We start from the raw sequence: 15091 nt of genomic DNA, 5'->3' as shown, positions 1-15091 counted from the left end.
AACAGCAACAACAATAAATTCTTATATGTATATTTCTTTACACTATTGGTTTCTACTATTTTTTTCTTTTCTTTTTGTTAACAATTTCCTGCAGTTTCTTTTTTTTTTTTTGTGTGTTTTGTCGTTTGGCGTTCTTCTGTGGCGTCTCGTCTAAACGCTGGCCATGATTCGACTGAAATTGTATCCCTGCCAAAAGCCAAGGCAGAGCGCAAAAGTCCGCAAAGGACGCCAGTTAGCTGCAATCTGTAAGGTTCGTGGTGATGTTGAAATTCCTATATACAAAAATACATATACATACATATGTATGTATGTGTTTCATACAATCAAACATGTCTGGAATATGGAAAATAAATAAGCAGCGCAAGCAAAACTTTTCCATGCCGCACTTGTTGGATTCTTTTCTGTGCGCTATCAGAAACTGGAAGTACCCGAAACCAAGCCAAAAACAATATAGAAAAAACCAAAAAAAAAAAGAAAACCAACAAGAATTTTCCATTACTGCGCATGTGCAATAAATGCCACGTGCTTTCCAGTAAATGACAAGAACAGAGCTGAATCGTTGGTACCAAGAACCCAGACCCCAAACCGATATCCAAAATGTGGGACCCGGGAGGCACACATACACACATACATCCATACGAATTTACGTGCATACAAAAGTATGTGCGTATATACAGTCAATCAATTAAATTTGCGTACAGCATTCCAATAGTTCTATTGGCTGGCGGCTCTAGAGCTTTAAGTGGGGGGAGAGAATTTTACCCCCTAAACTATGAAAATTGCTTTTCGAAAGCGATAAAGACATATTTAAATGTACTTCTGATACATATTTTACTGTCTATTGCATATCTTAAGGGGCAAAGTTTCTCCTTTACACAAAACTACAAATTTGCAGCCTATTGCATACCTTAAGGAGCAAAGTTTCCCCGTTTTACAGTCCCATTTCCGTCTATGTGTGTTGTATGGTTCAAAAAGTAAATTGTACTTAATGTTTTTTAGTTCTTTTCTCTTCCCGGTTTGACACGATTTAAAAAAAGTTTCTAAATTATTAATAAAATTTCCTTATACATATGTGATGGGTCTTGAATGAATTCAATCTTAATTTGTTCAGCATTACTTCAAAAATGCAATTAACAAAAGATTTTATTTGATTTCCATCTAGAGAAGCGATTTGTTTAAACAAATGGAAACAAATTTCATTCATTTGGGTGAATACAATATTGAAAGACTGTGCTTCTACAGCATTGCGTTTGCATGGTGTTGCGTTGATGTTTCTGGCTAAATGGACGTTGAAATTAAATTAATAAACAACAGTAAAAACAAAAAAAACTACAAGAATATGAATATGAATTCAATTCAATTACAAACTTGTCAATATTTTGCTAAAAGGTTGACAAGCCAAACAACAACAACAAAATATATAAAAAGCACTTATAAAAGGCACTTTTGTTTGCACTATAAATTGTGGCAAAAAAAAAAACAAGAAGAGAAATGAGTGCACTTTAAATAAGTTAATTTCATTTACAGACTTTGTAAAGAATTAATTAACAGTGTGCAGGAAATTGGAAATATTAAAAGTAAAACAATTTTGTTTCCTCTAATTACATATAACCATTAATGGGATATTTATTTAAAAAAATATATAAAACAAAACAAAAAAATTTCAAGACACAAACATTTAGTTCTTTAAAAAAGACACTCACACACATATGTATGTATATAGATATATGTATATATATATATATATATATATATATATATAGTACAGTTGGACTGTAAGATAAAAGCATCTGAGCTTAGGCAACTAACAATTGAAATGCAATTAGTAAAGCGTTTGCAACCATGCGAGTCCTAAAATAAGAAGAGATAAAAGTGAGCTTAAAGCTATCGAGCAGCCCCTCAAAGGGACTATCTCCTATAAATGCACAATCTGGTAGAATTGAGACCACGCATGGTTGCAATTTTCGAAATATTTAGCTTCTTGTTTTCTATTTTCCTTGGTAAATAAATGCAACTGAAAAACAGCCTTTTCCGTTCCGTTATGGTCTGATCTTTGCTGATCGTATTATGGTTGATTATCTCATCTCAAAGCCTATTGCAACAAAAATAATGCAGGCTGCTCGAGATGTTGCTTCCATACGTTTGAGAAGCTAGCCATGGTAACACCATCGATGACACGATGATCGGCCGACCAGCTAACACTCATGATATGAGCCTTAACAATCTCATCCTTGTCATTGAATCGTGGTACCGCTTTTGTTCTGCCCATGGCTCCAATTGCCACCTGAGGTGCCATAATGCATGGATGGGTATAGGTTCCGCCGACCTGCAAAAATAAAACAAATTAATATACTCAAAGAGCAAATGCAAATATTATTCCTTTATCAACTTACAACGCCAATGTTCGATAAGGAGAAAGTGCCATCGGCAAAATCTTTGGGCGTTAAACTGCCAGTTCGTCCACGTTCCACAAGTGTGTTCAAGTCCCTGGCTATCTCAATAACGCTCTTGGCTTGGCAATTCTTTATGTTGGGCACCACAAGACCCTGCGGTGTATCAATAGCCACGCTTATATTGTGAGCACCCTTGTAGATGATCGATTCATTGCCCAAATCCAGGGAGCTATTGACAATGGGAAATTTGGACAAGGCAATGCTTGCTGCCTTTATGCAAAATGGCATAAACGTAAGTTTGGGTACACCATTCTCTTTGGCTGCTGCCTGCAGTTGGTTACGGAATTGCACCAAATTTGTCATGTCGATCTCGTCGCTATAGGCAAAATGAGGAATTTTCTGTGGAAGAAAGAAATTATTGAGCGATTAACTGAAACTGCAAATTGACTAACTCACCAATGATTCGGACATGGATTTCAACATAGCCTTGCGCACACCTTTAAGCGCTTCAACACGATCGGCAGGTGGCGCAGAAACGGGTGAAGCAACAGATTTTTCCGTTTTATTGGAAATGGTGGGATGTGGAACATTTGTACCCTTTGGAACTTCACCCAAATATTCCAAAATGTCACCTTTCAGAACACGTCCATTTTTACCGGTCGCTGGCACTTGAGATAAATCCAGTTTGTGTTCTTTGGCCAGACGCCGTACAGAGGGAGTGGCTGGTATAATAACACGACCCTCAGAAACAGGAGCAGTAGATTCCTCTACATCGCCAGACGATGTAGATGATGATGATGATGAGGAGGAGCCAGAACTGGAGCTACCATCCGATGACGAATCGTCACCATCCTCATCGTCTTTGACATCAAAATCCACTAGGGGTTTGCCCACCAAAGCAATCTCATCAATTTTATGATGGATCTTAGTTATCGTACCATCATAACGACTGGTGATCGTCACCGAAGCCTTGTCCGATTGAACTTCGCACAAATTGTCGAATTGTTCCACTGTATCGCCAACCTTGACAAACCATTCCTTGACAGTTACCTCGCGGATGCCCTCACCAATGTCACTAAGATTGAAGGAGACATTCTTGTCCAGACAGGGCGTCAAATGGAGCCAACGCTTGAGCTGGAAGAGTTCAAATTTCACTAAATTAACTGAAAACGATCCTCCTCTCATGCCCTCTCGCTCTATCCCATACACGCAAAGTAGATGATTGCATAACAGAAATATTCCCTCCCTGGCAAAACATAGCCTACCTGTTGTTGCCTGATAAGGGATTGCCTGCAGCTGTTTAGCAGCCAAGATTTGGCGCTATTCCTTAGCAAATGTGCCGCCATTAATAGAATATGCCTTAGAATTGGAATCGATCTAAAAGATAATATTGTATATAATTAATTATTCTCGATCATGGTGGCCAATCATGTGGATACCTTATGAAATGCTAAACAACAGCTGATCAGTGCCAGGGCTACGTATAGACAACATCGACATCGATAGTTCGAATTTGGCGGCACCGATAAAATAGTCGATAGTCGACGGTGGTTCCATTCGATAATAGTGATGAAAAAACTATCGGTATATCGCACCCTACCAGTGTCATTGGTGGATTTCCCAACACTAGACTGGGGAAACGTAAATAAAATTGTGCGCGATCGACGGTTGTTCAAAATAAATAAATAATTTACCGTTGTCGGAGTGCGGAGAAAAGTGCACAAGAAAAATTGCGAAAAATAAGAATTGGTCAACTATAGTCGGCAAAAAGTAATTTGATAAGTGGTGGTGGTACTTGTACCTGTTTGTCTGGCGCATTGTCTTGTTTGTTGACGGGGGTGCTTTAAAACTGCGTTCTTAACATATGTATATATACGGCTTGTCATAGGTCTCCTGATTTTTGTTTTTGCAAAAACACAAAAAAAAGGGAAAAACTTTAATGAAAACAATTAAAGTGCAGTGCTTAAGCAAGTGAGAGAGATAGTAAATAGCAAAGGCAGCAACTTAAGGGCCCCGCCGCTAGGCCCCCCGCACCGAACGTTTTATAATGCTTTTAATTACTTTATTTAACAAAAATACAACAAAATACAACTTAATGCCAACACATGTACATATGTGTTACATGTGTGTGTGTGTGTGTATATATATTCTGCGACGCAATTGAAAAGACATCGAAGGCCAAACAACTTTGCCTTTTTTTTTGTTTTTTTTTTAGTTTTTGTATTTGTTATTATCGCAACTTCTTTGTAAGCCCTGCGTGAGCTTTTTTCAACTGTCTCTCAATTGACTCACTCTCTTGCGCCCGCGCTGTCACATGTTCTCGCTCATTCGCCCTCAGCGGGGTATTCTTAGTGCCGGCGCACATTGGGCCCATTTTGTTTGATTTCATTTGTCTACGAAACTAACTTTTCAATTACAACATGATTAGTATTTTTTTTACATGATATTTGCTTTATCTTTTACAAGCAAATCTCAGCTCAAAGTTCTACCCACTTGCTATGTTTAAATCTATTAAAAACAACTACAATAATTGTGTATACAAATAATAGATAACTGCTGCCCACTGTGCGGCACTAAAGCGACAAAAAACAACAACAAAATTGTGCAGAGTCCTTCAATGGCAAAAACCAAAGAGAAGTCGCAATAAAATTTTAAACGCAGTTTTCTTTTTCTTTGTTTTTTTTTTTAAATTGTTATTGTTAAAGACGACATTTATACCATTAATGTGCAATGGACCCACTGTGTATGTATCTACATACATATATACATATGTACATATGTATGAAAATATATATGTATGGATATGTGTGTATGTGCGACAGGCCCTCAAAAATATGGATTTCTGTGTGAACAAAACAAAAACGTTGTTTTTCTTTGGCATTTTCAATTTATTTTGGTAAAATGCCATAATTCATTTCTACGCAGCAGCACCAGCAACAGATCAACAACATCACCAGAGGGATAAATTGGAATCAGATTCTATATACGCCAATTTTTATATTCACTTCACAGTTAGATATCTTAAAACTTTTGACCATGCGCAACAGCTGATCGATCGATCGAATGCATTTAGTAGTAGTAGAAACAACCTGTCTTAACGGTATCTTTTATATCTTACGCTCTCCGTTCTCTGTTTATCTCTGTCTTCATAGCAAAGCAGCGGGAATTGTGAAATTAAAAAAGAAAAGGGCAAAAATACACAGTGATAAAAATGTTTGCAATTCCGCGACCCTCGCGGTCAACTCTTCACTGTAGTTTGGCCGCTTTGACCACAGTGCTGCTAATGGCCTGGTAAGTACCTCATAAATTATATATATATATATATATATGTATGTATATACATTTATAGAATGTCATAAAATGTCTTTAAAATTGGGTCAAACCCATTTCGCAAAAGCAAAAACAGACAAAGAGAAAAACAAATCGAGAATACCCTCTGATCCAAATAGGGATGACAAATCCATCTATACCTATATTTTTTGTTTCATAGTGTATCTCTTTTTTTTTTTTTTGGGTTAGCAATTTTTGTATTTCTTCATCCACTTCCTTTTCGTTGTGACTTGGATGGGAACACAGGAAAAAACAAAAAATTCAAGTCGTTCAGCGCAGCGTGGATAGCCAAAAGTTGCAATGCTTTATTTTAAGAATATATATGTATCTACAAATATATATAGAGAGAGATTTATATGTGTCTATATGTATGTATGTATTTGGGTGTGCATGTAAAATTCTCTTTTTACAGTGCATTAGGCACTCGATATGATGAATATGTTTAAGCAAACTCAAAACTATTAATCAATAATCTTTGGATTATTTTGATAAATAAAGTTAACTTTTGATCAAGCCATTATATAGTACATCTTTCAATCAATTGTAAAGGTAGTTCATCATAGTCAAATATTACTGTAAATTCGTGTACGTGCTTCCACCTTAAATTTGGCTCGCTCTACTTTTTAAATACAAAAATACATATAAAAGTGTAAAAATGTCATTCCATGTGTGGGTTCTACACCGCCCCGCCCCCTCCCTCAGAGTCGTCGTCGTCAGTTGTTTTGGCCATTCACTTGGCCGGATCAGAGAGAGCGTCGCAATTAACCAAAACGACAACAACAACAACAACAGCAACAAAAATCAAATAAAAAGAATAATTTGCACGCATATGCAGTTTTTAACTGCCTTTATATATTATACTATATACATATATACATCTTAACATGCCTATATATACATACATACATATTCATGTACATTTGTAACATTGACTTCCGTATCTAGTTTATTTGCAAATCTCTATATGTATGTATTTCGTTTCACTCTTTATCATCCATCTATGTTTCTGTTGTTGTTGTTGTTGTTGTCTCTTTTAACGCCTTGTTTCGCTTGCCAAAAGCAAAGTGCGAATTAGTCGCGAAAGGCAAACATTCTAATACAACTACGTATAGAGAAGTGAGATAATTAAGTAGACAGTTGAAAAAACGAAACGAAAACACCAAAAGCAAAACAATAACCAAAAACAAGTTGAAAAAAAAACTCGTAGAATGATTCGACTTTTAGATGCCCTATACATGACAGCAATCAGATAAAAAGAGAGATACATAGTACATAGTATCAATCTATTAAATATAAAACCCGAAAAAATACTTTGATATACTATACTCAAGTCTTTTTCCGTGAAATTGACATATTTTTAATATGACTAAAAAGTTAAAGATTTCAATGCGTACCAAGCGATCAAATTAATTAAGAAACGAAAGCAAAGGGAAAATATAAGTTCTAACCATAAATATACATAATATACAAAAAATATATTTTGTTTTTACTAAATTAAAAGTCTTTAATTTAGAATGTATTCTCAATTTCACAAGTAACTATAAGTTGGCATAAATTGAAACCACTTTCATTCAGGCACGTAGTGGAAAAATATGAATTTAGGGGACTCCCCCGCAATTCATTGGAATGTGTATTGAAAACAATGTGGTGGCAAATTTATTGATAGAAAGACCTAAGGCTCAATTTATCTGTTTTTTTTTTGCATGTTTGTATATTTGTTATACATATTTAGGTATATTGTGTAAATTATTTTGTCTCCTAATCAGTAAAAATCATACTTGAAATCATTATATTCGTGTTATAAACATCTCTAGTCTACGTCATACATACGCCTGATAACAGAAAACGATAAGAAATGCAGTGTATACATTGTATTTTTATATACACACAACTTCCTAATAGATTAGATACTTTTTTCTTTGAAATGAAAACGAACCCGTTTTGAAGAGTTTACTTTATACAAGCATAACAAATTGTACATATATGACTAATGCGGAAGGTTAAATACTTTTACCATAACGAAATGAAAACAAAATTCATTTTGTTTAATACCTTTTCGCACAATCTATGTACCATAGTTTGTTTTACTAACTTATAGGGTATGAAAATAAGTCTTTAGCATTTTATTGTTCAAACAAAAAACAAGCAACAAGCAACTTTGATACACTTGCCAAAAAATCGAATGATATAAATGTTAGTGATTTAGTTATCAATTCAATTTTATATACCATGTCAAATGGAAATAAAGGAAATATATAAAAAAAAATACTTAAAGCAACTTTGTAACTATTTAAAAGTACTTAAAAGTGTTTTTTGTATTTAATTTTGAAAGCTTTTCTTTGTTTAACACTAGAGGAGAGAATATATTGTTAGTCATATGATAAGATTATCATTTGTTGATAGTTTCCACATATATATATGTGTTCTATTTAATTTATCCAAGTATTGGTAAAACAAAACAATTATCAGATGATGATCATCACGTCAAGTGAGGAGTATATAGACATTCGTAAGAGTCCGTATGACATGATGATGGGTGGTGTATAGTGGGCGGGGGGGTTGATTAGTTGCCTCCTCCGTCAGCTGGCCGGAATGTGATGGTGATAATCCACAATAGTCAAAAACACACATATATGTACATAATGTTGCTCTCGATAGCCGCGCGTTGGACCAGGTTTAACCAGATTTTTCTATGAACCCGATGCTAAGATGAACATGATGATGATGTCGATGATGAGAATGTTGGTTGGTTGGTCGGTTGGTTGCTTCCTGTTGTTAGAACTTGTTTTGTTTTTTTTTTTTTTTTTTTTTGAAAAACAAAAAAACCACAAGTTATTAATTATATCGCCCTAATCGTTGTTGATATTTGATATTTTGGGACTCTTAAAGTTTGTGCAGTTGCCATTGAGTTGTGTCTTTGTTCAGATCAGAGGTTAATATCATCTCCTGTACACTTTCTCTTAAACTCTTCTTTAACTTTAATTCTATATATCGTTCACAATTCATACATTATTCACAGGGTACGTCCACTTGGTGTATTATTTTTGGGACTATTTAGCTATTGGTTATATTGGACCCGTTGCAATTTTCGTATTGTTCCAACACCCGAGTTGAGAAAGAAATTCGAATTTTGGCTACAACGTGCCGAAAGTTGGCGACTCAAATCACCCAGCATGTTCTGTTTGGCTAGCAGCGGCTGCTTGGCCAGTTTGGCCATACTGGGACACTTGATATCGGGCTCAACATTGGTGCTAACCATATTGCTATTATCCGCCTTAATCTCAACTAAATACAATTTCAAATTGTTGCAAATCGAGCAGAAGGGTAAGTTTCACTCACTTTCTCTCTCTCTCTTTGAATGGCTTTTTAATTGGTTTTTGTTTTCTATTCTATTTTTATTAGATTTCCAATGGTCAGAGAAATTGACATACAATAATCTAGAAACTGAAGTCGAAGATGAATTCCTGCCCGATGTAAATGAATCGAATTTATTTGTCTTGGAACGCGCTAGCGATGTGGCAACAATCAGTTCACCCATCGAAGGTGATGGCGATGATGATGATGATGATGAACGTAGCGATGATATACCCTCCGAATTGCTTATACCCGATGTTATACCCGAAATCGATGAGCACTCCACAGATGAGGACGATGAACTGTCGCCATTGGCCAAGCATAAGGCAAAAACGACAACGACGACAAATTCATCGGATAAATTGAATAACGATAAAGCAACTATGGATTTTCGTAAAGGACACTTTAAGCGCGATTCATCGTTATCGACCACCTCGTCGTCATCGTCCTCGGAGGAGTGTCTGTCCAAGGGACTACAATTTCCAGATCACACAACCGTCGATGCGGGTGGATCGAAATTGCCACAACTCACCTCTGCCTCCGCCAGCACCACCACCTCCGTTTCCAGCCATCCCAATGAGCTGGTTGCCCAGGCTCAGGCTTTATTGCCCAGTCTGGTTAATAATTTGGTGCAATGGGGAGCAGCCGCTGCAGTCGCTAATGCGACCTCCTCCTCCTCCGCCACCAGCCAACCAACTAGTGATGCTCAGGCGGATGCAGTGAAACGGCGTCTGGTAACTGCCTTGGATTCATCCGATGAAAGTGATTTTGAGATACTTGAAACAGATGATTTCAAGTAGAAAGGCCAAGACAGTTTTGCTGCAGCCAAGGTGATTTCCAAGCAGACATATATACATATATATATATACATATATATATATATATATATATACACACACACAAAATATTCATATAGACAAACAAAACAAAAGTAAAAAGTAATTTGCATAATCCCGACAAGCATGTACATACATACATATGTACGTATGTGTGTGTGCAACAGCCGATCGATCAGTTGATCAACAATTTTGCATAGCTGGACTCTAAATTGTTGCTCTTATCGTCACACTTAAAATTTTAAGCATACTTAAACTAAAATTCTATTTAATTATCATTTAGATATATACGATATATATACCTTTGCGGAAATGCTAATAAGTTATAGCCTCATCTACTTAGGTCTGTCTATCTATTTTGTTATGGTGGGTCAAAGAAATTAATCAAAATCAAAATCGATTAATTATAAATTTTTAAAGAAAATCATTACAAAAAGTAAAAAACTGCTGCAAGGGTATACAAAATACTTCGGCTTGCCGTCGTTAGTTATTGGTTTCTTTTTTTATTATTATTATTTTATACAATAATTCTCTTTGATTTGTATATTATTATTTTCCTATATTTAATAATTACTTTTTTATTATGTTAATCCAAAATGTATTCATAATGTCACGGTTTTGTTTTCTTGGAGCAGCGGTTTAGTTACTAAAAACAAAGAAAATATGAAAAAAAAGCAAATATATCTACATACATATATACATATATAGAGAGAGATGCTCCTTTTTTGTTTTGTTGCAAATTAAAAGCACATACACACACACACACACGACTACATATACATATATAAACACAATACAATATATATATATATATATATATATATAGTATCGAGAGCTACTTAATCCGAACCCAAATCATAACTACACCAAAATTGCCATAAAAGAAAACGTGCACAAAAACAAAAAAAAATAAGGAAGAATAATTATAATAAATATGAAAAATGGCAAAAGAAACTAAATATAAAGCACGTTGAGAGAAGCGAAGCCAATAATCCGGGGAACAAGAAATCCTCTATGATAAATATTATATTGTTTTTTTTTTTTAATTTGCTTTATATAACTATATTTTAAGTTATCATTTAATTTGCAAAAGAAAACTAAATGTGATTTATGAAATGCGAACGCGAGGAGAAAAAGGAAAAGAAATAATAATAAAAAAGGAAGAAATATGAATAATGTCTGGGCACTATAAAGTGGATGGCCTTTCCTCCTCCTCTTTCTTGTCATCTAGCTCCTCATCATTTTGCTCTGCATCCTGTGCCTCATCCTCTTCGTCTTCCTTTGTCTGTTGAGCATTATCTTCATGGGATTCGTTATTGCTGACTGATTTAGCCTTGGCACCTTTGCGCATGGGAATGGTGGCCAATATTGCTTCGGTCCAACCCTCACCCGATAATACACGGGATAGCAGTTCAAACACTAGGAGCAAAATGGAAGCATTATTCTATCCTTAGAGTTCTTCTTATTTCGAACTTACCATGATAGGTACTCAACACGGATCGCGTCTTCATATCCACATGCTCGCTTAGGGGCAAACGGGCAGTTTTAAGACCAGCCTCGATGGCTCGTTTGTGACACAAACCCTTGAAATGATTATGATCGACCAGGCCACCGATCACATAGATATATTCCGGATTCAATTGATCCAACACTGTATCCGATTCGCAGGTTAGATAGATCATTTTGTCTTTCTCGAATGCATCCAAATGGGTGCAATCGAAATGATAAGCCACCTGCCAATTCTCCCATCCATCATTTCGCTGAAAACACTTGTGGATCTGGCCATTACTCTTGATGCCTGTGAAATGTAAGCGTCCTGGTTGAGCACTACGTCGATTTATGGTGTAAATCCTAAGGCATTGTTTTACACATTTAGCTATATCACGTTCTTGCATCTGTTCGTCATAATCCAAATCGATGGCCACCTGAAATTTAGGCGACTGCTTTCCTTCAGATTCCTCCTCTTCTTGTTTGTTCCGACGTTTCAGTTCTTTGCGACTGGGTCCAATGCGAGGCAAACCCAAGGCTTTAGCCTCTTGGCGCTTTAGCTTCTTTTGATTACGTTCCTTTTGGCGCCGTAATTTCCGAAGCGCCGCATATTCGACCAGTTTCTTTTGTTTCTTCAATTGGTTTTTACTTAGCGGTGTGGCGGGTGTGGTGCCAGGACAGTTGCTTAGGATAAGCTCTGTTGGCTCCTGATCCATTTCCACCTGTTCCTGCTTTTCCGGTTGCTCCATGCTGGTCTAATAAACAAAAAGTCAGCTGTTCATACAAACGTGATTAGCGATGTCAATTTTACCGATAGATTAAAAACCCGATTATATCGATAGCTATCGCTGTCATCGATAATAAACGTATTTAAATAACTGTCATGGCAACGAGAATAATAACGTATACGGATTTTTGTAAATATAAAAGTTGGCACTTGATTTCGATTTGACATACAATAATAGAAAATTACCGGTTATGGTGCGCAGTAAGTAGAATTTCAAATAAACCACGATAAAATACCAATGTAACGCGTTCTCCAACTGTATCCAGTCACCGAAGCTTTGGTTCGCAAAAAATCGGAACACAATGAACTTCTTATTAGTACTCTGGAGGAATTGTCGCTGCATCAGGAGGACATCACATGCATTGAACATGTACAAAATTGGTGCCGGGAACTAAAGATCCTGCTCTTGCAGTCCAATCTCATAGCTCGCTTGGAGAATTTGAATAAACTGAAACGCCTGGAATATCTTAATGTGGCCATTAATAATATTGAACGTATCGAGAATCTGGATGGTCTTGAATCCCTGAACAAATTGGATCTCACATTAAATTTCATTGGCGAACTGACAAGTGTGGAATCACTGCGGGGTAATTACAATTTGCGCGAACTACTCCTAGTTGGTAATCCTTGTGTGGACTTTCCGCACTATCGTGATTATGTGATAGCCACATTGCCGCAACTCCAGAATCTTGACTGCGTTGAGATTACACCAAGTGAACGACTGCAAGCCCAACGTTACTTAAATCGCCATCGTCGCATCATTGTCCAGCGTCAGGCCGATCATGCCATTGAAAGGGATGAGCAGCGTATTCGTGTTGCCCATCAACAGGCCAAGCTGGCCGAAGAATGTGCTGACATGGAAGATGATGAGGAACGCACACGCGCCTTTTGGAATGCCAAAAGTGAACATTGTCCAGAAATACGTAATGAAATTGCCCGCCAACATAAATTGGGCAAGGAGAAACATGATTCGAAATCAGAATCATCCAAGACGCCAAAGAAACGGAATGTCAATCTATTTGCTCCCTGCGGTCGTCCCTATAATATGAATCAAGCCAAATTGCCATTTAATTTTCAAGATGAGCCTGCCGAATATCGGCTAGAATTGGAAGTCTACAAGTAAGGATATCAATTTTCATATCCATAACTGACTACGTATTCCGAATCTTTTAAAATAACATTGATATTTTCTTATATGCTGCAGATATTTAGATACTTCTCTCATTGATGTCGATGTGGAATTAAATTATGTTCGTGTCACAGTTAAGGGCAAAATCTTTCAGATAGCATATGGCGAAGAGATAATCCCTAATGAATCAACCGTACAACGTTCCCAGACGACAGGACACCTTTTGATTGTATTGAAAAAAGTTAAGCCCAATGAAATGCTGGCTATTAAACCAAAAAAGTAAGTTGAAAAAAGAAATGCACAAAACTTGACAAATTTCATTCAACATTTATCTCAATACTAGAGCCGCACCTAAGAAACCGGAGGAGGAGCAGAAGATGGAACAGAAACAAAATGGTCAACAGAAACTAACTGGCCTGGTTGATATAAGCAACATTTGTTTGCCGCCCGATTTGCCCGATTTAATATAATTTCTAATTGTTAGTTATTTAAAAATTGTTTATTTAAATACTTTTTCTGCATTTTGTTTGCTTCACATACATTACTCTTCTCTTTGTCTCATCTTATGCTTGCATTTGTTCTTAGTTCTTCGTTTTTTTGTAGATGTGTTTTCATCAAATAACGAAAAAAAAGTTGTAAAACAAAAACCCAAGATTATGGAATTTGTTGCTATGGAAACCGTTTAAGCAAAAGACCAAAAATAAAACATATTTTAAAAGTAAAAAAAAAAAAGAATTGTTTACCGAAATGTCAACTTCGACTCACCGAAGTTTCTATATCCTTGCAGTTCAGTTAATTGCCATATGTGCCATGTCCTGATGTACTCCAATAATAAATGTTTTAAAAGCTATTACCATAGATATAACTAATATCTGGCATAATTTTGTAATCTATATCTTGACTTAAATCGACCTTTCGACTGAGTTTATTCAGAAAAACTACGCCTTATTGTTGTTATAGGCTAAATTTCATATTTTTTATATGTATGTATATTTATTATCTGCAAGGATATATATAATGAACACATCCCTATATATATATATATATATATATGTTGGACTCTAAGTCTTGTCTGTGTGCTTATAATGCTGCATTGTTTCGATTGTTGTTCGTTTTTTTCTTTTTTTTTTTTTTGGGTGGAGGGGCGGAGGAAAAAAGGAGATAATTCATTTAATTTAAATTGTATTTACAATTTATAATGGTATATATATTCATATATATACTTATCTGTTTGTTTGTATGTTGTATGTATGTGAGATAGTTCTATTTATATATATATATATCAAGTTTTGTCTTCATTGCCATAAATTACGATAAAAAATTCATTTTCAGGGAGGAGGGGGAGGAAAAGAGATTTGTTGCTCTTTTGTGCACTACCATTAATTGGAGGATCTTCCCTGTAGATATATACATAACATACATATATCTGCATATATACCATAAATATATATATTTACATACATTTTGTTAACACACATATACGTTACATATACATATATTATAGTATATAGTTAAGAAGCATCAGTCTCTGGTAGCACACAAATAGGATATTTTTTGTTTGTTGTTTCCTTCATTCTTCTTCTTTCCATCTGTGTTTATTTTCTTTCTGTCTTTTTTGTTATTTTGTCTGTCTTTACAGTTTCTGTGGATCAGTTGTTGTTGTTTTTTGTTATTTTATATATATATATATTTTTTTTTTATTTTAAGTGTGTGGTTTATGGGCTTCATATTTTTCGGCTTAAAGATTTATGTTTTGAATTATGTAGTTATGGAT

General features: G+C 35.6%; 4 protein-coding genes across 5 annotated transcripts; 2 read left to right on the top strand and 2 right to left on the bottom strand.

The window, feature by feature from the left end:
* Positions 1 to 1608: 1608 nt before the first annotated feature.
* LOC6644568 (lipoamide acyltransferase component of branched-chain alpha-keto acid dehydrogenase complex, mitochondrial) lies at positions 1609 to 3889 on the bottom strand. The gene is made up of 5 exons (XM_023176928.2): positions 3833 to 3889; positions 3659 to 3770; positions 2850 to 3527; positions 2394 to 2792; positions 1609 to 2326 (listed from the first exon to the last, which is right to left on the bottom strand). Exons 2-5 carry the CDS (start codon positions 3737 to 3739, stop codon positions 2093 to 2095), a joined length of 1392 nt encoding a protein of 463 aa, XP_023032696.1. The 5' UTR covers positions 3740 to 3770; positions 3833 to 3889; the 3' UTR covers positions 1609 to 2092.
* A 127-nt stretch (positions 3890 to 4016) lies between these two features.
* LOC6644569 lies at positions 4017 to 9974 on the top strand. 2 transcript variants are annotated; one of them, XM_002067397.4, is made up of 4 exons: positions 4017 to 4163; positions 5546 to 5684; positions 8743 to 9047; positions 9126 to 9974. In XM_002067397.4, exons 2-4 carry the CDS (start codon positions 5605 to 5607, stop codon positions 9875 to 9877), a joined length of 1137 nt encoding a protein of 378 aa, XP_002067433.1. In that variant the 5' UTR covers positions 4017 to 4163; positions 5546 to 5604; the 3' UTR covers positions 9878 to 9974. The 2 variants fall into 2 exon arrangements, with proteins under 2 accessions (XP_002067433.1, XP_046867638.1); XM_047011682.1 differs by lacking the exon at positions 5546 to 5684 and having other exon boundaries at positions 4081 to 4163.
* A 734-nt stretch (positions 9975 to 10708) lies between these two features.
* Positions 10709 to 12178, bottom strand: LOC6644570 (tRNA methyltransferase 10 homolog A). Its single transcript, XM_002067398.4, has 2 exons — positions 11391 to 12178; positions 10709 to 11332 (listed from the first exon to the last, which is right to left on the bottom strand). Exons 1-2 carry the CDS (start codon positions 12148 to 12150, stop codon positions 11100 to 11102), a joined length of 993 nt encoding a protein of 330 aa, XP_002067434.3. The 5' UTR covers positions 12151 to 12178; the 3' UTR covers positions 10709 to 11099.
* Positions 12179 to 12308: 130 nt separating this feature from the next.
* On the top strand, positions 12309 to 13827 carry LOC6644571 (protein tilB). The gene is made up of 4 exons (XM_002067399.4): positions 12309 to 12389; positions 12455 to 13307; positions 13393 to 13596; positions 13661 to 13827. Exons 1-4 carry the CDS (start codon positions 12380 to 12382, stop codon positions 13785 to 13787), a joined length of 1194 nt encoding a protein of 397 aa, XP_002067435.1. The 5' UTR covers positions 12309 to 12379; the 3' UTR covers positions 13788 to 13827.
* Positions 13828 to 15091: the final 1264 nt, after the last annotated feature.

This window comes from Drosophila willistoni (assembly GCF_018902025.1).
Source record: "Drosophila willistoni isolate 14030-0811.24 chromosome XL unlocalized genomic scaffold, UCI_dwil_1.1 Seg142, whole genome shotgun sequence".
Classification (NCBI taxonomy): domain Eukaryota; kingdom Metazoa; phylum Arthropoda; class Insecta; order Diptera; family Drosophilidae; genus Drosophila; species Drosophila willistoni.
The sequence above is the reverse complement of the archived record's forward strand: the minus strand, read 5'-3'. Positions and strand labels throughout refer to the sequence as shown.